The sequence below is a fragment of the Conger conger genome, chromosome 7, assembly GCF_963514075.1.
Source record: "Conger conger chromosome 7, fConCon1.1, whole genome shotgun sequence".
In the NCBI taxonomy this organism is placed as follows: domain Eukaryota; kingdom Metazoa; phylum Chordata; class Actinopteri; order Anguilliformes; family Congridae; genus Conger; species Conger conger.
Window position 1 is genome coordinate 2654057 of NC_083766.1, and position 24260 is coordinate 2678316.

Sequence of the window (24260 nt, forward strand, 5' to 3'; positions counted from 1 at the left end):
CTTAAAAAATGTATTTGTCTATTTCAGGTGCTGAAGGAACCCCGAATGAAGATGCAGTGAACTATGCAGCACTGCATTTTAAAAAGAGAAAAGGTAGCATGTCTGTCTGCATGTCTGTCTGTCTGTCTGTCTGCATGTCTGTCTGTCTGTCTGCATGTCTGTCTGTCTGTCTGCATGTCTGTCTGCATGTCCGTCTGTCTGCGTGTCCGTCTGTCTGCGTGTCCGTCTGTCTGCGTGTCTGTCTGCGTGTCCGTCTGCATGTCTGTCTGCATGTCTGTCTGCGTGTCTGTCTGTCTGCATGTCTGTCTGTCTGCATGTCTGTCTGCGTGTCTGTCTGCATGTCTGTCAGCATGTCTGTCTGCGTGTCTGTCTGCATGTCTGTCTGCATGTCCGTCTGCATGTCCGTCTGCGCTTTTGTACACAGTGATGTGTACAAAAGCGTTGTGGTTTCAGCTATAAAATGCATTCATTTGTGTTTCCTGTCTTTCTTCTCTTTTCAAGGTGCTGGACAAACCCAAAACGATGATGCTGTCCAGTATGCTTCTGTTCGTTTTAAAAAGAACAAAGGTAGTATTTTCCCTGCACTGATAAACAGAATAGATGCAATATCTGCATCACAGTAATGCTAAGGATGATGGGTGTGTGGTTCTGAAGTCAATGTCCATGAAAACCAAGAAAACATTTGCACTCCAAAAATCGAAAAATGCAAAAACCGAGATGAATCAAATAAAGTACTTCAATATTGGCTGAAAACAGAAAGGTGCCAAAACGAAAAGTGCAGTAAACATACAGTGCAGTCAGAAAACCATCTTCAGTGCTCACGTATAAAGGGCAAAATGTGACCGGCAGAGGTAGGCTAGCCAGCAGCCAGAGACGGTTTATTTATTTATTTTATTTCTCCTTTATTTAACCAGGTGAGTCTCTTTTACAAGGGAGCCCTGGCCAAGGGAGGAGCAGGCAGAGAGTACAACATAATGTTCAGTACAATACAAAGGCACAACACAGTTACACATTAATACAATCTCAAGTAAAACAGGTTCATTCCTCAGTTAGCGGACGCACAGCACTGACACCTGAATACACGTGGAGACTGCATTTTACCAGGAGACATGAGCAGAAATGCAGCATCTAGACGGGACCAGAACAAGCACAGTGCTGTACGCAGGAACCCACATGAGGATGTGTGTTTACACCACACGAGCAAAGGAGCAGAGGGGAGCATCTCACAGAAGGGATGTGTGAAAACCATGAGAAATAGTATTTTCACACAGTGTTGTGTTCACAAGTGTTAAAAATGCATTTATATGTGTTTTGGAAATACAATTCAGCTCAAGCTGAGGAACAAAGCCCTAATGAAGGAGTTGTGCTTCACGCTGCCTTGCATCTAAAAAAGAAAAACAGCAGTGTTTCCCGCACAAATGAGCTACAGTACATTTTCTTGCCATTGAAGCCATTTTTTTATGATATAAAAATAAAAATATCAGCTACTATTGAAAATAATTAATAATTAAAATCATAATTTTTAATGAATCATATTACTAATAATTTGTGAAATATTATGTATATTCTTTGGAGAGGGTGAAATTGTATTTTTACCATTCTACTTAATAAAATTCTAATAAAATTATAATGAAATTGTATTTTTACACAGTTATTTGTGCACTGGCTTTAAAAATGCTTTAAAAATGTATTTGTGTTTTCTGTCTATTTCAGGTGCTGAAGGAACCCCGAATGAAGATGCAGTGAACTATGCAGCACTGCATTTTAAAAAGAGAAAAGGTAGCATGTCTGTCTGCATGTCTGTCTGTCTGTCTGCATGTCTGTCTGTCTGTCTGTCTGTCTGCATGTCCGTCTGTCTGCGTGTCCGTCTGTCTGCGTGTCTGTCTGTCTGCGTGTCTGTCTGCGTGTCCGTCTGCATGTCGGTCTGCATGTCTGTCTGCGTGTCTGTATGTCTGCATGTCTGTCTGCATGTCTGTCTGCGTGTCTGTCTGCATGTCTGTCAGCATGTCTGTTTGCATGTCTGTCTGCATGTCTGTCTGCATGTCCGTCTGCATGTCCGTCTGCGCTTTTGTACACAGTGATGTGTACAAAAGCGTTGTGGTTTCAGCCATAAAATGCATTAATTTGTGTTTCCTGTCTTTCTTCTCTTTTCAAGGTGCTGGACAAACCCAAAACGATGATGCTGTCCAGTATGCTTCCGTTCGTTTTAAAAAGAACAAAGGTAGTATTTTCCCTGCACTGATAAACAGAATAGATGCAATATCTGCATCACAGTAATGATAAGGATGATGGGTGTGTGGTTCTGAAGTCAATGTCCATGAAAACCAAGAAAACACTTGCTCTCCAAAAATCGAAAAATGCAAAAACCGAGAGAAATCAAATAAAGTACTTCAATATTGGGTGAAAACAGAAAGGTGCCAAAACGAAAAGTGCAGTAAACATACAGTGCAGTCAGAAAACATCTTCAGTGCTCACGTATAAAGGGCAAAATGTGACCGGCAGAGGTAGGCTAGCCAGCAGCCAGAGACGGTTTATTTATTTATTTTATTTCTCCTTTATTTAACCAGGTGAGTCTCTTTTACAAGGGAGCCCTGGCCAAGGGAGGAGCAGGCAGAGAGTACAACATAATGTTCAGTACAATACAAAGGCACAACACAGTTACACATGAATACAATCTCAAGTAAAACAGGTTCATTCCTCAGTTAGCGGATGCATAGCACTGACACCTGAATACACGTGTAGACTGCATTTTACCAGGAGACATGAGCAGAAATGCAGCATCTAGACGGGACCAGAACCAGCACAGTGCTGTATGCAGGAACCCACATGAGGATGTGTGTTTACACCACACGTGCAAAGGAGCAGAGGGGAGCATCTCACAGAAGGGATGTGTGAAAACCATGAGAAATAGTATTTTCACACAGTGTTATGTTCACAAGTGTTAAAAATGCATTTATATGTGTTTTGGAAATACAATTCAGCTCAAGCTGAGGAACAAAGCCCTAATGAAGGAGTTGTGCTTCACGCTGCCTTGCATCTAAAAAAGAAAAACAGCAGTATTTCCCGCACAAATGAGCTACAGTACATTTTTTTGCCATTGAAGCCAATTTTTTATGATATAAAAAATAAAAATATCAGCTACTATTGAAAATAATTAATAATTAAAATCATAATTTTTAATGAATCATATTACTAATTGTAGGAGCCATTTTCCATTTAAATGAGTTCAATGCGTGCTACAGGAGCACAGAGAACTTGGTTTCAATTTAGGATCTTTTATTTTGAAAGAACTCTTATTTTTGTTATTATGAGAAGGCCTTGAGCTTTAAGATGGCCGACACTCACTTTTGATTTTTAGAACACTGAGAACAAAGGAATTAGGAAGACGTAAGAGCACACAGTTCTTTACGGCTATTGAAGACCTTTTGACCATTTTTGAATACTTAAATGTCACATTTTCATTATTTGAATCTACTGATTTAACCACTTTCTACTAACCATTTGTTTGAATCATTGGAATCTATTGGAGTTTCCTTTGTTTGCTCTCATCCACCTGCCAACTCACCTGCCTTGCCTGTCTGCCCTGCTTCCCTCTCTACCCCCAACCATCGCATCTTCATCCATAAAGGTACAATTCAATCATTGTAAAGCCAGTCAAAGAAGCTCCATATTACGTCTAAACTTGTGGCTATTTTATGGACAAATTTGAAAATATGCCCTTACATAAGGTAAAGAACTATGCCATCGCTTCTGCTGTTTGAGAACCGAATGCTTTGAATTGTTTGGAAAGCATGGAATCTTTGTTTGACTGCATCTGAAGTGTGAAGCTTTTGGATATTTTGGAATTGAAGATGTTTTTTGATCTTTTGAGCGTTGATTTTTGGAATGGATTCACTATTGGAGTGGCTTATTGTTTGAAACTGGATTTGGAGTGGCCTATAGTTTGAAACTGGATTTGGAGTGGCCTATAGTTTGAAACTGAATTTGAAGTGGCCTATTGTTTGATTCTGGATTTGAAGTTGACCATCATATTTTGGACACTGCTATTGGAGCGGATTTTGATTTTTTTGTTCATGTTTATGAAGAGAATGAATGTGAAGACACAAATTTTGCTTTAAACATGGCTGATGAGAGTGTTAAAGAGCTTTGTGCAACACGCAGAGGAAAACTTGGCGTGTGTACACGTAAAATGAATGAATTAAAGGAAATTGTTGAAGATATTGAAGCAAGCATTGAACAATTTCATCAGGCATTAAATGAATTCAAAGAATGTCATCAGTCTGTGCAAGAGCTGCTTGAGGGAGAAGAAAAAACAGCTGATAATGAGGACTGGTACCAACCAAGAATGCAAACCTTTGAAACATTTTATGTTACTGACGTAGGAGCATGGAGAGCCAATCAATTCATGCAAGCACAAGCTGCACAAGCTGCAGTGTCTCATCTTGACGGCATATCTAATTCTGGTAAAGCAGAGCAATCACAGACTGTTGTAAGCCGTGTCTCCAGATCATCATCAGTGTCTTCGGCACGGCTAAAGGCTGAAGCTGAGAAGGCAGCCCTACTGCAACGTACAGCTGCTCTGCAGAAAAAGCATGCTTTGGAAAGGGAAAGAATTGAGGTGCAAAATGCAATAGAAAGAGTCGAACTTGAAACAGAGCTGGCTGCAGCTCAGGCCAAAGTGCAAGTGTTTGAGTGCATTGATGTTGAGGCCACTAATTCTAAATTCACCTCAACAGAACTTTCAGAACTACCAGGCGATGGTATGAATGCTTATCTGGAGAGTCATTATGCAAGAATTCATCCAGAACTCTCACCAGTGCAATATGCCAAGATCTCTGTAGTTCCCAAAACACCGCTGCAAAGAGTTCTGACACAAGATGCAAGGCCAAAGAGGCCTCTACAGCCTGCTCACTCAATCCCATTGAATCCGGCCAATCATAATGCTGCAGGCTCTTCCAGACCACCCATGCCTTCAAGCTCCATTAATAACAACCTGGGTGCGATCGCTGATCTCATTGTGCAGCAACAAAAGTTGACTTCTCTTCCTACTAGAAATGTGACTGTGTTCAACGGTGAACCGCTTAATTTCAAGCCATTCATGCTGGCATTTCAACACTGCATAGAAAATAATACTAACAGTAGCCAAGATCGGCTATATTATCTCGAACAGTACACGTCCGGGCAGCCTAAGGAGCTGGTCAGAAGTTGCCTTCATATGGATGCAGACAGAGGGTATGCAGAGGCAAAAAGGCTACTGGAACATCATTTTGGGGATGAATTTAAAATCACTAATGCGTACTTGGATAAAGCGTTGAATTGGAGCAACATTCCAACAGACAATGGAGAAGCTTTGCAAAGCTATACTCTTTTCCTGCGTGGATGTTGCAATGTAATGCGTACCTTGTGGTACATGGATGAACTTAACCTTCCATCAAATTTGAGGCTTCCTATCTCTAAGGTGCCATACAAGCTAAGAGAAAAATGGAGAGCATGTGCTTTTGACATTAGGGAACGAACTGGAGCCAGGGACACATTTGATAATCTTGTCCACTTCCTGGAAAGGCAGGCCAGGATTCTACAAGACCCCATCTTTGGCAATCTCCAAGATGCCACCGCAACCAAACGACCACCCAAAGCAACCATCAGCGTCACCAAGCCCATTCTAAGTCCTAAACAGAAGACCAGAGGGAGCAGTTTTGCAACGACAGTGGCAGCAGTGCCACACGACAATGCAGCGCGTTCTACTGCAGAGAGCACAGTGCAAGTGTCAAGGGTGTCCATCATGCCAAAACTCTGTCCTGTCTGTAATGGTGAACATGATATTGCAGACTGCCAAGAGCTGGTGAGCAAGCCTCATAATGCAATAGTTGATCTTTTTAAGACTAAAGGTATCTGCTTTGGCTGTCTGGTTAAAGGGCACATGAGTCGAAATTGCAAAAACAGACAAACCTGTTCAGTGTGCACAAAATATTATATGAAATATTATGTATATTCTTTGGAGAGGGTGAAATTGTATTTTTACCATTCTAATTAATAAAATTCTAATAAAATTATAACGAAATTGTATTTTTACACAGTTATTTGTGCACATGCTTTAAAAATGCTTAAAAAATGTATTTGTCTATTTCAGGTGCTGAAGGAACCCCAAATGACGATGCAGTGAACTATGCAGCACTGCATTTTAAAAAGAGAAAAGGTAGCATGTCTGTCTGCATGTCTGTCTGCATGTCTGTCTGTCTGCATGTCTGTCTGCATGTGATGTCGGTCTGCATGTCTGTCTGCGTGTGATGTCTGTGCTACGCTGCCATCTGACCGCACTGGCCAGACTGCAGGGCGAAGAGGGAAATGTTGAAATGTATTTTTTCATCCACCGCTTTCTTCTATCTTTCAACAGAAACTGATGACTGTAGAGCAGCCCTCTGTGCTGTAAGTACTATTCATTTCCCTCTTCATTCATTCATTAATTCATTCATTTAAAACAAAACCACATTTTTTTTTGCACGTCTTGTAAGTATGTAATGCCATATCTGTGGCTGCAAGCCTTTTAAAACGTTCTTTCATTTAGACTGAAGCCCTGCCTACTGAGGAAGACTCTGTGATTTATTCAGGGTTGGCCCTGACAACCAGAACTTGAAGAAAATGTATGAATTTCCATTTTATTACAGATGTCATTTGTTCAAGTAATTCCATGTTCAGTTAAGCCTTTCGGGTAACTCTTCATGAAGAACTTATCTGTGGTTAATCTGCATGTATGTAATGTAGAAATGTGGTATTTTAATAAGATAAGATAAGATAAGATAACATATACTTTATTGAACTGTGTGGGTTAATTTGTCCTCTGCATTTGACCCATCCTAGTTACCTAGGAGCAGTGGGCAGCCATAGTGCAGCGCCCGGGGAGCAATGTGGGGTTAAGGGCCTTGCTCAAGGGCCCAACGACTGTGCGGATCATTTTATTGTGGCTCGACCGGGATTCGAACCACTGACGTTGTGGCTCCCAGTCATGTACTGAAATGGGGAAGTGGCCACTTATGCATAATAATGACATAAAGATAAACCTCAAATAATTTTTGCAGTGAAGGACCTGTGATCGTTTTTTTATTGAGGGATACAATCAGTGCTTTTCACCAGCTGCATGCAAGAAATGTATCAATAAAGCTCTTGCTTTTAGATTTCATAACGGACCATTTAATTGCTTAATTGATTCATCTTTTATGAGTTTTTTTCTAAAATGTCTGTTAAAGAGTTTTCTGTTAATAAATAAAACGAAATAAACATGTTTTGTTTTCAGCTTCAAGACCTTTTTAACTAATTTAGTTTTTAAAGTTAATTTTGAATGTTATTCACAGAGTGTGATAAGTTCTTTAGAAAATATTATATGGTCTTTCGACAATGTTTTATATAATGTAGTTCTTTAGAAAATATACAATGGTCTCTATTATAAGGTTCAAAATGGCCAAATACAGCTCTCTGGTCTTCATGTTGGTTCATGTTTTCTAGCACTAAAGCAGTCTTCACAGGCAAAACCCAAGGCTAAAACCAAGAGTAGACATTCAGAACTATTTATTATTTAACCCATCCATCTAACAGGACACATCTGGGCAACAAGAAACACCTGCCCATGTTCCAGTACTTTTGCTCACCTGAAAATTGGGTGGTCTGACACAAAAGGTGATATGTTCTGAGTTGTTTAACAAATCTAGATAGAAATACCAGAAAATAAAAGCTGAGATTCTAATCTGTTGTCTCAGGTACATCTTTTAATCTCAAACCCAATTGTCTTCAGTGTGTAGTAAAAACAAAGGATTTGACCTCGCTGTTCCAATACTTTTGGAGGGGACAGTGGGTCCACAGGAGCAAGTGGGCTAACAGCGCCGCCTAGTGTTCAATCACTCTCATGACAACATGACTTCCATGTCCTGTGTATACACTTAGTGAGCACATTATTAGGTATTTATTCAACTTGTTTTTTAGACTTATTAAGTCTTCTGCCGCTGTTGCCTATCCACTTAGAGGTTTGACTCATTGTGTGTTCAGAGATGCTCTTCTGCATACCACTGATGTAATGTGTGGTTATTTGCGTTACTGTCACCTTCCTGTCAGCTTTGACCAGTCTGGCCCGTCTCCTCTGATCTCATTAACAAGGCGTTTCTGTCTGCAGAACTGCTGCTCACTGGATGTTTTTTTTTTTTTTTTTCACAATTCTCTGCAAACTCTAGAAACTATTGTACATGAAAATCCCAGGAGATCAGCAGTTTCTGAGATACTCAAACCACCCTGCCTGGCACCAACAATCATTCCTTGGTCAAAGTCACTTTTCTTACCCATTCTGACATTTGGTCTGAAAAACTGCAGAACCTCTTGATCACATCTGCATGCTTTTATGTCTTTAGTTGCTGCCACATGATTGGCTGATGAAATATTTCCATTAACAGGATGGTGTACAGGTGTACCTAATAAAGTGCTCACTGAGTGTACAAATCTGGAATACTGAGAGGAAATAGAAAAAAGGGAACATACACAAGTAAACTGCACCCAGGATTAATAAAATTAATAAATTAACCAAATCCACATTCCTCATTCAGAACTGATTGCACAGGGCATATCCTGTAAATGGTACATCTATGCATTTTAATGTGATAACTGACATTTTAACCTGAATTGTATTGTCTATTGTTTTCTTCAGATAGGGGTATCTATAGCTTTTATAGGTTAAAGTGCATCTAGAACATTCCATTACTGAGGAGCTGAGACAGGACCTCTGTTTTGTTATCAGCCTGGTTATTGGCTAGCATTGTCATGTGGAGACCCAGAAGCGGAGAAACTGTTTGTGTGTGTGTGTGTGTGGTGTGCGCGTTGTATCTTTGTTGTGTGTGCATTGTGTGTGTGTTCGCGTTGTATGTTTGTTGTGTGTGTTTGTGTTGTGTGTGTGTGTGTGTGCGCTGTATGTGTAATGTGTGTGTGTGTGGTGTGTGTGTGCGTTGTGTGTGTGTGTTGTGTGTATGGTGTGTGTGTGTGTGTGTTTGTGGTGTGTGTGTATATGATGTGTGTGTGTTGTGTGTGTGTGTGTGGTGTGTGTGTATATGATGTGTGTGTGCATTGTGTGTGTGTGTGTGTGGGTGTGTGGTGTTTGTGTTGTGTGTGTGTGTGTTGTGTGTGTGTGTGTGTGTATGATGTGTGTGTGTGTGTTGTGTGTGTGTGCATTATGTGTGTGTGTTGTGTGTGTGGTGTGTGGGTGTGTGTTTGTGGTGTGTGGTAATTCATAATGTGGTTGTAACTAATAAGTCTGACCCACACTCCAAGGGACATTACATTACATTTAGATTACAGACATTCAGCAGACACTCTTATCCAGAGCGACGTACAATGAAGTGCAAATTCAATCATTCAAAAATAATACACATTTTCTAAAATTAAAAAATATATATATATATATTTGCTGTCCAAGACAAGTATACTATATATTAAAATACATAACATACGAAACAATTAAAAATATCTGTCATATGAACGATAATTCATATTTTTAAATACGTAATATACTGCATGTATGTACAGTATGCATGCATGTATTGTTAATGTTGATCATTCCAATAATCTGTTTTTGTCAAAACGACAAACTGAATGTATGCAACAGAAGACAGATAAATTGTCAAATGAGTTTCATGTTGTATTGTACTGTACGCATGTGTGTGTGTGCACCTAGCCTATGTTTGTGACTTATTAATCCTTGTTTACTGGTTTATTTTTCATAGGAATCATTCTGTGTTATCTTTTTTCTGCCTGATTCAGTGGTCTTCTCCTGTGCCTTGCAACTGTGCTCATAATCTATACAAAAGTAAGACATCGGAGACATCAAGGTAAGGAACAGTACTATTTATTTTTAATATTTGTCATTCAAGTTCAAGTTACTTTATTTGTACCCGTTGGTAAATTCTTTTGCAGAGAGAGTCACACAATACTTAAAAACACATGAAATACAACAAGCGTATAAAGTGCAGGGTGCAAAAAGTGCTCAGGGGTTCCAATCCTCCAGTGAATCGGTAAATACAACGCAGAATAGACGCATCAGACAGCGGACAGCTTATCAGCGCTCTGACTTGTTCCACTCAATAATGGCTGCTGGAACAAAGCTATTTCTATAGCGCTTAGTTCTGCACTTTGGGACGGCAAGTCTACACCCAGAAGGGAGAAGCCGGAATTCACTGTGCAGAGGGTGGAACTCATCGTTTATGATTGAGCTGGATATTCGCTGTAGCTGCCTGATGTATAGAAACTCAGGATTAAGCTGTTGCTCCCCCCCAATCAATTTACTAGACCATTTCACAATCTGGTTCAAAGAGTTTCTGTTCTTCAAAGAAAGATTACCAAACCATGACACCAAAGAAAAAGACATGACGGACTCAATAAAAGCACGATAAAATAGGGTCGTCATGGTTCTGTCAATATGAAACCGGGACAGGTCCATGGCTCTTGTTTATTCTTACAGAGAGGAAGGCCTGTTGTACATCATCATTAGGTCTATGGCAAAGTGTTGGTTCTCCTCCAGTTTGTGACTCAGTTCTTGAATTTCCCTGCTAAAATCAAAAGTATCAAAACGATTATAAAAACAGTTAAGAGCATTAGCAAATTCAATATCAGAATTGAAACCGTCTAGTGTGGCCTGACGGCCGCTCTTTGAATCTCCAAGGCCTGCTTTTCATGCTTGACCAAGCTGAACCAAGGTTATTTGCGGCCATCTTATTTTCTAGTTCAGATTTATAATTTTGTTTCGCTCTTAAAATGTCCAATTTCTGTTCCTTGGTCACTATGTGCAGGTCAGCGGCTACTCCCTGTTTAAAAGCAAGTCTCTTTTTCTGTAAATTGGACTTAACAGATTTGGTCACCCAAGGTTTGTTATTGGGGTAAATCTTGACTCGTTTACAGGGAATAATCATTTCCCTACAGAAGGCAGCATATGAGCATGTTACATCCACAAATTCATCTAAGTCATCACATGACTCCTTAAACAAGTCCTCGTCAGTGCACTCATAGCATTCCTGCAGGCGGAGGACAGCTTCATCAGTCCAAACCTTTATCTCCTTTGTTTGCACTTTCTCCCTTTTTAAAACAGTTGTATATGTGGGCAGTAGATGCACGCAGTTGTAATCAGACGATCCCAGTTGAGGAAGTGGGAATGATTTGTAGGCATCTTTTACTGACCCATAACAGAGATCTAATGTCTTATCCCGCCTGGTTGAACAGGAGACATATTGGTAAAAGTTCCTTAGTGTCTTTTTAAGGGAGACATGATTAAAATCACCCATTATGAAGTTTGGTGCCTCGGGTGAAATTGACTGCAACTTTTGCACTATGTCAAAGATAGTGCTAGAGGCAGAGGTGACATTTGCTTTAGGATGGATGTACACAATTGTGATGAAAAGCTGTGGAAACTCACGGGGCAGATAGAAAGGACGCAATGATAGTGATAAAAGTTCGACGTCTGGCGTAAAGATACGCTCTCTGACAGTCACAGAACAAGCGTTACAGTATCGTTTGTTGATATATATACATACTCCGCCTCCTTGAGTCTTCCTCCTCACCTCTGCCTGTCGGTCCAGACGAAACGGCGCTCCAAAACCGTCAATGGACAAGTTAGCGTCCAGGTCGAGCTCAGTGAGCCATGTCTCACTGAATGCCATGATGCAGCAGTTTTTATAGTCCTTCTGGAAACGGACATTTCCCTGGAGTTCGTCCACTTTGTTCCTCAGGGACTGGACATTTCCCAGGATCACCGATGGCAGGGGAATCCGGGCGAGCCTCTGTTTCCTCAGGCGTAGTCTGACGCCTCCTCGCTTTCCCCGCTTCCTCCTCTTTGTTGCTCCAAGACCAGTACCATACCTTGCGGGTTTTCTCAAAATAAAGTCCGGTAGCCGCAGCGTGTTGTCTGTCACGCGAGCTAAACTCGCACAGTTCAATTGGAGCAACATATCCCTGGTGTATTGTGTCCTCTCACCGCTGTACACAGCTGCGTTAACATCGCAGGCGAACCGTAGCAAGTGGAACAAAAACCACAAAGCGGCTGAATAAAACAAATCCATTTTCGGCTTAGAACTATGAGCACTTCACACGGTCACTTATAAAGTTTTTAAACACATAAAACAAGTGTAAAACACCACACGGAAAACGCCAGACTCTCTCTGCTGGTCGCAGCGCCATAGCGTGCTAGCCTCATTTATTTACTTTATGATGCTTTTATCTCATTTTGGCCAGCATATTTGATCAATTGTTATAAATTGTTTGTGTATGTGTGGTATGTATCACATCTGTACGTTTGCGTGTGTGTTTGTGTGTGTGTGTGTGTGTGTGTGTGTGTGTGCGTGTTTGTTTGTGTGTGTGTGTGTGTGTGTGTGTGTATGTGTATGCCCGGGTTATGTTAAATTTATGCATTACATTTTTTTAGTGAGGCAGTAAGTCTTTCCTGTAAAATATGATCCAATAATAGATCAGTCATCTGTGCAGTATTCACTTTGTGCCCGGGTAAAGTCAAATAAAAGATAAAGTTTGTTAATAGGAATTTTACGTTGTAATTTATTGTATAGTGCTGTATTTGCTTGACTGGGATGGGTGGTTGGAGTCCCAGTGTAACCACATTAGGATCTTGTTTCACACAGTGATGTGTACAATAGCATTGTAGTTTCAGCCATGAAATGCATTCATTCATGCATTCTGTTTTTTGTCTGTTCTTCTCTACATGGGTTGGAGTGAAAATACATTAATTCTGTTGTGACCACAGTACTCTAGGATGCTATCAATGACAAAGAACACTGGCATTCAGCATGAATAAACATTTATGTAATAAACATTGGGTTAGACCACTGGATCATATGCATGTAAAATGTATGGAGTGAAGCAAACTGATACAAGAGCTTTTATTCTCTTTTTCTGTGTTTGTTGTTGTTTAGTTTCAGGGCGTATCTAGTAGGTGGCAGTGTTGATCTCCAGTCCTACATCTGTACTTCCATCACTGTGATGTTCTCCCCTACTGAGTCGTTCAGGATCAGTGAGTTTGTGAAATGGCTGCTGTCATGTAATGGAATGTTCATGAAGCTGTAGAATCTGTAGAATTTCTCCCCACCTTCAAGCGCAAGCTGAAGACGCACCTCTTCAAGCAGCACCTCTCCCCATCCCTCCCTACCTCCCTGTGAACCTTAATTGTTGTCTCTGTGACTTGCTTTGTGTATCGGTATTTTTAGCTAGGTAAGCAGTGTTTGGATAGTTAACTTTGGTCACTTTTGCTCTGTTTGTTTCTTTGTTCTCAAAAAAAAGAAAAAAAAAAAAAGGCCCTCGTCCTTATCTTTGTTGTACAGGTAGCAGTTGAAATTGTACTTCCCTCTAGGGTCTTTTCAGCGAACTTATCCCTGGTTATGGGTATGCACTTTGTTGTACGTCGCTCTGGATAAGAGCGTCTGCCAAATGCCAATAATGTAATGTAATGAAGCTTATTTTTTAGAACATGAACATTTCTTTCTAACTTTCTGTAAAATATCTTTGTTCATCCATGGGTGAGAGTTGGCTACAGTTGCCTGCACCCACTTCCTCTTACACCTAATTTGCTCCCATGTTATTGCTGTAAAAACTGTCATGTCTGCTGCTGGCCTTTTCGGGGGGGGGGGGGGGGGGGGTTTAAAGATTGCCGTTTGATATACTAATATTACCAGTCGAGACATAGCCCCCCGAACTAAGCCATTCCGTCAAAGATAATTGTTAAGTAACCTACTCCTTAATGTTGTAATAAATCTCTATTGTAGCAGACAAGAGTGGTCCTGACTGAACTGCATGATTGTATGCATTGCACTGCTGCCACACGATTGGCTGATTAGATAATCGCATGAAAAATTAAATGAGACGGGTGCATGGGGGTTGGACCCAAAATGCACGACTCAGAAACAATGGTTAAATAAAGTCCCGTTAGGGCTTTATTCGGGACGAATCCCAGGAGCGTAGTCAAAACAAGCAAAGGCCATACACGAAGATCCAGCCAAACAAATAACAAACAAACAAAAAGCACGGTGCCAAGGGAAGAGGCAAGCTCGTAGTCGGTAGACGTGCAGGAAGGTCCGGTAGCAGGAGAGCTGTCAGCGGGGCAGATGAACAGGCGGACGGCAGGCAGAGGCGTAATCGTGGGCGAAGCGGGAGTCGAAACCATGAAACAATCAGCGAAGCAAAAGTACAAAACGGTAGGCGAGGACGTGGTCAAAAACAAACAGTGGTCAACAAAACAGAAATCAACGGACAATGGTCGGTAACAGGCTTGGATCGTAACGTGTAATCAAACAGTAAATAATGCTCAAAAGTTGCGTGGTAAACAGAGGCAGACAATTTCACAGTGAACAGTTGCGCGACTGGGATATAAATGCGGGTGTAGACAGGTGTAGACAATTAGTTAGAGCATAGCAAGGAAATGGAAAACAGGTGCGATGGATGACAAGTTAAACAAGGTGATTAGTAATCGTTAGTAATAAACCTATCCTGCCCTAGCATTAGTAAATTAGTAAATGACATGCACGAGAAACGTAAGGTAACATGAACACGATTAGTTTGTTAGTTTCTACCCAATCCTGATCTAGCGTTAGTAGTTTTAGTAAATAGACAAATAGAAACAATTAGGGAGTGAATGACAGAAAGAGAGAGAGAGAAAAGGCGGAATGCAAGGTTTGCGGAAAGACATATGTATGTTGAAACAGTACCAGTTAACGTAACAATAAACATAAATCAAAACATAACACAAAGCGAAACTACGACGATAACCACGCAACATAACCAGGTAATATAATCGTACGAAACATAACTAGACATGACAAGAAAATAAATCGTAACGAAACATAACTAAAGAACATGACGAACCTAGACTAACATAATACATGATAAGACACTACGTGACTAAGACAACATGAATAAACATAAAACATGGCAAGACAGACCTGAAACGTGACATTAAACGTACATATAGCACACACCATCGTGTTTGTCTCATACATACAGCAAGCAGCATAGTGTTTGTCTGATACATACAGCACAGACCATAGTGTTTGATACATACGGCACACACCCTAGTGTTTGTCTGATACATACGGCACACACCATAGTGTTTGTCTGATACATACAGCACACATCATAGTGTTTGTCTGATAAATACGGCACACACCATAGTGTTTGATACAAACAGCACACAACATATTGTTTGATACACACAGCACACACCATAGTGTCTGATACATACAGTACACACCATAGTGTTTGATACAAACAGCACACACCACAGTGTTTGTCGAATACATACAGCACACACCGTAGTGTTTGTCTAATACATACAGCACACACCATAGTGTTTGTCTGATACATACAGCACACAACATAGTGTTTGATACATACAGCACACACCACAGTGTTTGATACATACATCACACACCACAGTGTCTGATACAAACAGCACACACCATATTTGAGACGGGTGCGTGGGGGGTTGGACCGAAAATGCACGACTCAGACAAAAGGGATCTAATAAAGTCCCGTCAGGGCCAAAACCAAAGTACAGTACTGAGGGAGAAGGCAGTCTCATAATCTGTACACCATGCAAAAAGTCCAGTAACCAGGAAAGCTGTCAGCGGGGCAGACGTACAGGCAGACGGTAGGCAGGCTCGGGGTCAATAGGCAGGGCAACAATTTTGCAAAGACTTGATATGAAACTGAGCTTATGTGCAGGTGTAGACAGGTGCAGACAATTAGCTTGAGAGCAGCATGAGAATGGAAATCAGGTGTGGAGGATTGACAAGTTAATGAGATAATTAGTAATCTTTAGTAATAAAGCTATCCTCCCCTAGCGTTAGTAAATTAGTAAATGACATGCACAAGAAACTTAAGGTAAAAATGAACACGTGGTTAGAATGTTAGTATTACCCAATCCTGATCCAAAGTTAGTAGATTAGTAAGAAGACAAGGGAAATTGAAACAATTAGGGAAGCGTGAGTGACAGAAAGGGAGAGAGATAGAGAGAGAGAAAGCATGAATGCAAGTTTTGCGGAAAGACACAAAAAAGTGTATGCTAAACAATGAATGGAACATAAAATGAAACAACATAAATCGTGACATAAGTTTGCGAAATGTGACATGAATAAACTATATTACGTGGCAAGACAAGACTAACAATTAAGTCATAACAACTAAACAACAAGAAATAACAAGAAATAAAACATAAAAACGTGGTTAGACTAGACCAGGGGTGGGCAATTCCGGTCCTGGAGGGCCGGTGTGTATGTAGGTTTTTGTTTCCCCCAATTACCCTGGCTAAATGAGCTAATTGGCTGCATGCAACAACACTGGTTCACTCAAAGATTAGAGCACAGTAAAACCGGGGGACACAAGAGCAGTCTTCGGCTGTCATTCATCAAGAAATGTACTGTAGCTAAAATGTCAGATGGCATAAAAGGCTAATTATGTAATTAAGGCCAGAAGTTGGTATGAAATCCAGAAATGGATACGGCCCTCTTTGCCCACCTCTGGACTAGACTAACATAATACGTGACATGACAATAACGTAACTAAGACAATGACTAAACATAAAACATGACGTGACAAACATGAAACATGACAATATGCTTGGTGCAACAAGAATGTACCCCTGTCTGTCTCCCTCAGAAAATAAGTTTACATGACTTTAATTTATGTGTTCACACTTAAATATTTAACTGTGGAATGGCGTAATCTTTGGTAATTATACATGTACACTTCTAGCACTTGGAACGTGGAACCTCAAGGGTCTTTCAGCGCACTTGTCCCTGGTTATGAGTGTGTACTTTGTTGTACGTCGCTCTGGATAAGGCCGTATGCCAAATGCCTGTAGTGCAACGTGTGTTCCATTGTTTTATATACAGCCCTGTACAAGTGTTAAACACGCAATCATCCTGAATTTCTCATTATTAACATGTCTAGTTAACAGTCTTTTTCCCCAACTGCTAAGACCTGGTGCCAATTGCATCTGTGCTTAATTGTTACCGGCTCAAAGTAACAAAGAAAACCGCAGGAGAGACTTTGCAACTGTTTCACGTTTAGGGTTTTAATTACGTGAAAACATATGTATTTCAAACTGATCTCACCTGAGTTTACTTGGGTGAATGTCCATTTGACATTGACCATACCCTATAGATTACTCTTTTACACCGCTGAGAAATATTAATTCAATAACTATGGCAAATATTTTTGTACTTCTGCTTTTGTTTCTGTGGCTGGGTGGCCAATCACTTCCTCTGCAGTGGTTTTGCTTCTAATTTTAGTCTTAATCAGTCCATAGCCTGAAGTTAAAAATCAAGAATATGAATCAGCAACTGCAAACCTAGACAGACATATAATTGCAAATACAACATGGAAAAACTTATAAATTAAACTTACATTTTGCTTTTGAAGTCAATGGATGACTGTGACTGTATTTGAGTTTTTTTGTTTGGTTTGTCGGGTGATAAAAGGAAGTGTTGTTACTGTGACGTATAAATATATAAATACATATCCCTGAGAGCGAGAAATTATTTTACTGCGCCCACCACCTGCTGAGTGGTTTTCCGCTGCATACTGCGCCTAACCCATAATCCATCACACCAAGAGAATTTCCTTCAGTTTGGACAATGATTCTTCGTTATACCATCGGCTGCTGGATTCTGTTGTTTTTTTCACCAGGATATTATCACGTTCTTGCCAAAGGTGAGTTACTACCCGATAATCTAAAGGATTAACAGTATTCAGATTATTGATCATCTCTTGTGAAAAGCTATCAGGTTTTGAAATGCACAATATTTTCATCCGATTTCAAGATTTGGTTTGTGCGTGTATTGAACATGTAATCGGCGGAATTATTTGCGAATGCATGATAACAGTTTGAATGTTTGTTCCACGAGTTGAAGTCGTCCAGGTAGCACGGGGATTGGACGCCACGTTACGATGCACATCAAAGACGAGTTTTAAACCAACGTGGGAATGGAACGTGAAACTGGGAAGGAACATCCAGACGTTGGTGTTGAAGAGCACTGCGTATCTGCTGGTGGAAAGGTTTCAGAAGATGAACGAGGGGCTATACTACTGTGTCAATGAAACACATAAAAAATCTAAGATGAAACTGGAAATACAGAAAGGTAAATACAATATGAGCTGAAAAGCGGTTAAATAACCGTTCGAGTAATTTTGAGGCTACAGCAGTAGCCTAACAATTAAGTATAAAAATTAACTCTAATAAATACCTAATAAAGTGCTCGCTGAGTGTATGCGTTACGTTTGAATGTCATTTTTACTATAATAATATTCAGTATTCAGACCCCATCACCTTTTGCACACAATTTGGAATGCCACAGCAATGGGTCTGAGTTCTTATTTAAATGAGAAATATCAGTTTTATATTTTGAATTAATTAGCAAAAATATCTAAAAACATGTTTTCTATTTGCCATTTTGGGTTATTGCGTGTAGATTGATTTGCAAAAACGGCAATTTTATCCATTTAAAATGTATAAACTGTATTTATATGATATTGTGATTCATTTTCCAGGTGTAAAAAATCTCACACCTGAATTGTTCAGACGCCCTAAGACGGGCCCGTTGCAGCTCTTTTGTGAAGCTCTGTCCGGTGCGAAGCTTGAGGGGTTTTGGAGGCGGGAACAGACGGCTTCTGAAGGAGATTCCTGCAAACGGAGTGGCACGGATCTTGCGCTCATTGAAAATCGGTCTGAAATAAAGAATCGGACTGACAACAAATTTGAGCTGCGCATCTCCCCGCTGCTTTGGGAAGACCATGGACACTACCGATGCGTTCTGTGTAAAGACCGCGGAATTTACGGAACATGCAATTATGAAATAATTACAGTTGATGGTAATGTCAGGCATTGTACATTCTCCACAGTTATGCTTATTTAAGAACTGCAGAAATGCATTTAAAATGTAGTAAGATGTAAAGATTTAAAAATGAACATTCAAATTTTATCTCCCAGTAAATCCTTTTCTATTTCATGAATGCTCGCAGGTAATGTACTTGCTCATTAAGAACTAATGCCGTTTTGTGGAATTTAAATGCTATTCCGTAAAATGTCCAATGTTTAATTAAGTTTTAACTTTAATTATGTGATCCTTATTGGGCTCTATCTATTCTCTGTGAGGGTCTGTCTAAAACTAAGCAGTTTACTGTCATACGATATGTCACACGGGTCTGTCTACTTGATGAATGTCGCCAACATTACATCCTTAAACTGTAAAGGAAGTTGTATTGTCCAGATGCATCCTGCCTCTGCTATCTATGTTATGTGGCCATCTTCAGTGAGATCGCTGTGCCTGTCTGCGTCCTCAGTGTACCAGGAACCTGCGGAGCTCATGGAGGGAGAAAATGGCTCCGTGGTTTGTGCCGTTTCACAAGCGAAAGAGGGCACCAGACTGTTGGGGATAGAGGTGGAAAGTTAGCAGAAGTTCGCCAGCGCTGACGGGTTCGGGATTCAGTTTGCGCTCTCGGTGAGAAACGTCACGCTGAAGCGGAGCGCTTGGGTGTGTGCCGTGTTTTACAAGGACCGTCTTCGAGCCCTGCTGCCGTTAAACCTGACGATAAAGAGACAACCCACACAACCCGACCAACCCAACCTATCCACTGAGCTCTCTGCTGGAGGTGAGGGAGGGACTGTCACATACCAACCAGAAACTACACGTGTGTGTGTGTACATATTGTTCAGCATGTATGTATGCATGTATGTATGTACAGTATGCATGCATGTATTGTTAATGTTGTTCATTCCAAAACTGAAAATTATCTGTTCTTGTCAAAACAACACACTGAATGTATGCAACAGAAGACAGATAAATTGTCAAATGGGTTTCATGTTGTGTGTACACTTGTACTGTATGCATTTGTGTGTGTGCACCTAGCCTATGTTTGTGACTTATTAATCATAGTTTTTTCTATATAGGAATCAGTCCAATTTATCTTTCCCTGGTCTGTCTCGCTGGTCTTCTCCTGTGCCTTGCAACTGTGCTCATAATCTATATAAAACTGAAACATCGGAGACATGAAGGTAAGGAACAGCACTATTTATTTTCAATATTTATCATGCATTGCAAGCCTCATTTATTTACTTCACGATGCTTTTATCTAATTTTGGCCAGCATATTTAATCAATTATGATCATTTATGTATTCTGTACCTGATGTATATGCAAGGTGTATGTGTGTGTTTGTATCACATCTGAGTGTGTGTCAGTGTGTGTGTGTGTGTGTGTGTATCACATCTGAGTGTGTCTAAGTGTGTTTTTGTGTATGTGTGTGTATGCCTATGTCTCACATCTGTGTGTGTGTCAGTCTGTGTATGTGTATGTGTGTATATGTATCTCAGCTTCTGCGTGTGTGTCAGTGTGTTTGTGTTTGGACCAGAACCAGCACAGTGCTGTACGCAGGAACCCACATGAGGATGTGTGTTTACACCACACGAGCAAAGGAGCAGAGGGGAGCATCTCACAGAAGGGATGTGTGAAAACCATGAGAAATAGTATTTTTACACAGTGATGTGTTCACAAGTGTTAAAAATGCATTTATTTGTGTTTTGGAAATACAATTCAGCTCAAGCTGAGGAACAAAGCCCTAATGAAGGAGTTGTGCTTCATGCTGCCTTGCATCTAAAAAAGAAAAACAGGAGTATTTCCCGCACAAATGAGCTACAGTACATTTTTTTGCCATCCAAGACAATTTTTTATGATATAAAAAATCAAAAAATACATCAGCTACTATGCAAAATAATTAAGAATGAATCATATTTGTAATAATTTGTGAAATATTAGGTATACTCTTTGGTGAGGGTGAAATTGTATTTTTACCATTCTAATTATATTTAAGTATAAAATTATAACAAAATTGCATTTTTACAGAGTTATTTGTGCACTGGCTTTAAAAATGCTTAAAAAATGTATTTGTGTTTTCTGTCTATTTCAGGTGCTGAAGGAACCCCGGATGAAGATGCAGTGAACTACGCAGCACTGCATTTTAAAAAGAGAAAAGGTAGCATGTCTGTCTGCATGTCTGTCTGCATGTCTGTCTGCGTGTCCGTCTGCGTGTCTGTCTGCATGTCTTTCTGCATGTCTGTCTGCATGTCTGTCTGCATGTCTGTCCGTCTGCGTGTCTGTCTGTCTGCGTGTCTGTCTGTCTGCATGTCTGTCTGCGTGTCCGTCTGCATGTCTGTCTGCGTGTCTGTCTGCGTGTCTGTCTGTCTGCATGTCTGTCTGCGTGTCTGTCTGTCTGCATGTCCGTCTGCGTGTCTGTCTGCATGTCTGTCTGCATGTCCGTCTGCATGTCCGTCTGCACTTTTGTACACAGTGATGTGTACAAAAGCGTTGTGGTTTCAGCCATAAAATGCATTCATTTGTGTTTCCTGTCTGTTCTTCTCTCTTCAAGGTGCTGAACAAACCCAAAACGATGATGCTGTCCACTATGCTTCCGTTCGTTTTAAAAAGAACAAAGGTCGTATTTTCCCTGCACTAATAAACAGAATAGATACGATATCTGCATCACAGTAATGATAAGGATGATGGGTGTGTGGTTCTGAAGTCAATGTCCATAAAAACCAAAAAAATACTTGCACTCCAAAAGAGGAAAAATGCAAAAACTGAGATAAATCAAATAAAGTACTTTAATGTTGGGTGAAAACAGAAAGGTGCCAAAACGAAAAGTGCAGTAAACATACAGTACAGTCAGAAAACCATCTTCAGTGCTCATGTATAAAGGGCAAAATGTGACCCGCAGAGGTAGGTTAGCCAGCAGCCAGAGACGGTTTATTTATTTATTTTATTTCTCCTTTATTTAACCAGGTGAGTCTCTTTTACAAGGGAGCCCTGGCCAAGGGAGGAGCAGGCAGAGAGTACAACATAATGTTCAGTACAATACAAAGGCACAACACAGTTACACATTAATACAATCTCAAGTAAAACAGGTTCATTCCTCGGTTAGCGGACGCACAGCACAGACACCTGAATACACGTGGAGACTGCATTTTACCCTGAGACATGAGCAGAAATGCAGCATCTAGACGGGACCAGAACCAGCACAGTGCTGTACGCAGGAACCCACATGAGGATGTGTGTTTACACCACACGAGCAAAGGAGCAGAGGGGAGCATCTCACAGAAGGGATGTGTGAAAACCATGAGAAATAGTATTTTTACTCCGTTATGTGTTCACAAGTGTTAAAAATGCATTTATTTGTGTTTTGGAAATACAATTCAGCTCAAGCTGAGGAACAAAGCCCTAATGAAGGAGTTGTGCTTCACGCTGCCTTGCATCTAAAAAATAAAAACAGTAGTATTTCCCGTACAAATGAGCTACAGTATATTTTTTGGCCATCGAAGACAATTTTTTATGATATAAAAAATAAAAATATCAGCTACTATGCAAAATAATTAAAAATTAAAATCATAATTTATAATAAATCATATTAGTAATAATTTGTGAAATATTACGTATACTCTTTGGAGAGGGTGAAATTGTATTTTTACCGTTCTAATTATATTTAATTTTAAAAATTATAACAAAATAGTATTTTTACAGAATTATTTGTGCACTGGCTTTAAAAATGCTTAAAAAATGTATTTGTGTTTTCTGTCTATTTCAGGTGCTGAAGGAACCCCGAATGAAGATGCAGTGAACTACGCAGCACTGCATTTTAAAAAGAGAAAAGGTAGCATGTCTGTCTGCATGTCTGTCTGCATGTCTGCATGTCTGTCTGTCTGTCTGTCTGCATGTCTGTCTGCATGTCTGTCTGTCTGTCTGCATGTCTGTCTGCGTGTCCGTCTGCGTGTCTTTCTGCATGTCCATCTGCGTGTCTGTCTGCATGTCTGCCTGCATGTCTGTCTGCATGTCTGTCTGCGTGTCTGTCTGCGTGTCCGTCTGCGTGTCCGTCTGCATGTCTGTCTGCGTGTCTGTCTGCGCTACGCTGCCATCTGATCGCACTGGCCAGACTGCGGGGCTAAGAGGGAAATGTTGAAATGTATTTTTACACGGCATGTTCTTCCACTGCTTTCTTCTATCTTTCAACAGAAACTGACGACTGTAGAGCAGCCCTCTGTGCTGTAAGTACTATTCATTTTCCTCTTCATTCATTCATTCATTCATTCATTCATTCATTTAAAACAAAACCACATTTTTTTTGCACGTCTTGTAAGTATGTAATGCCATATCTGTGGCTGCAAGCCTTTTAAAATGTTCTTTCATTTAGACTGAAGCCCTGCCTACTGAGGAAGACTCTGTGATTTATTCAGGGTTGGCCCTGACAACCAGAACTTGAAGAAAATGTATGAATTTTCATTTTATTGCAGATGTCATTTGTTCAAGTAATTACATGTTGTTTTTTAAGTTAAGCCTTTCGGGTAACTCTTCATGAGGAACTTATCTGTGGTTAATCTGCTGATGTAGAAATGTGGTATTTTAATGAAATGGGGAAGTGGCCACTTATGCAAAGGAATGACATAAAGATAAACCTAAAATAATTTCGCCAGTGAAGGAGCAGTGATTGTTTTTTTATTGAGGGACACAAACAGTGCCTTTCACCAGCTGAATGCAAGGAATGTATCAATAAAGCTCTTGCCTTTAGATTTCATAAATAATTGCTTAATTGACTTATCTTTTATGAGTTTTTTTCTATTATGTCTGTTAAAGAGTTTTCTGTTCATAAATAAAACGAAATATACATATAATATTTTCAGCTTCAAAACCTTTTAAAATATTTTAGTTTTTAAAGTTAATTTTGAATGTTATTCAGAGAGTGCGATAAGTTCTTCAGAAAATATTATATGGTCTTTTGACAATGTTTTGTATAATGTAGTTCTTTAGAAAATATACAATGGTCTCTTTCATAAGGTTCAAAATGGCCAAATACAGCTCTCTGGTCTTCATGTTGGTTCATGTTTTCTAGCACTATTGCACTCTTCACAGGCAAAACCCAAGGCTAAAACCAAGAGTAGACATTCAGAACTATTTATTATTTAACCCATCAATCGAACAGGACACATCTGGGCAACAAGAACCATCTGCCCATGTTCCAGTACTTTTGCTCACCTGAAAATTTGGTGGTCTGATACAAAAGGTGATATGTTCTAAGTTGTTTCACAAATCTAGATTAAAAATACCAGAAAATAAAGGGTGGATTCCAATCTGTTGTCTCTGACTTCCATGTCCTGTATATACACTTAGTGAGCACATTATTAGGTATTTATTCGAC

The 24260-nt window shown here is 40.1% G+C and overlaps 1 protein-coding gene across 1 annotated transcript; it reads left to right on the top strand.

Moving 5' to 3' along the window:
- The first annotated feature begins 4161 nt into the window (after window positions 1-4161).
- Window positions 4162-7278, top strand: LOC133134038 (uncharacterized). The gene is made up of 4 exons (XM_061250404.1): window positions 4162-5842; window positions 6131-6196; window positions 6395-6426; window positions 6566-7278. The coding sequence occupies exons 1-2, from the start codon at window positions 4190-4192 to the stop codon at window positions 6161-6163; spliced, it is 1686 nt and encodes a 561-aa protein (XP_061106388.1). The 5' UTR covers window positions 4162-4189; the 3' UTR covers window positions 6164-6196; window positions 6395-6426; window positions 6566-7278.
- Window positions 7279-24260: the final 16982 nt, after the last annotated feature.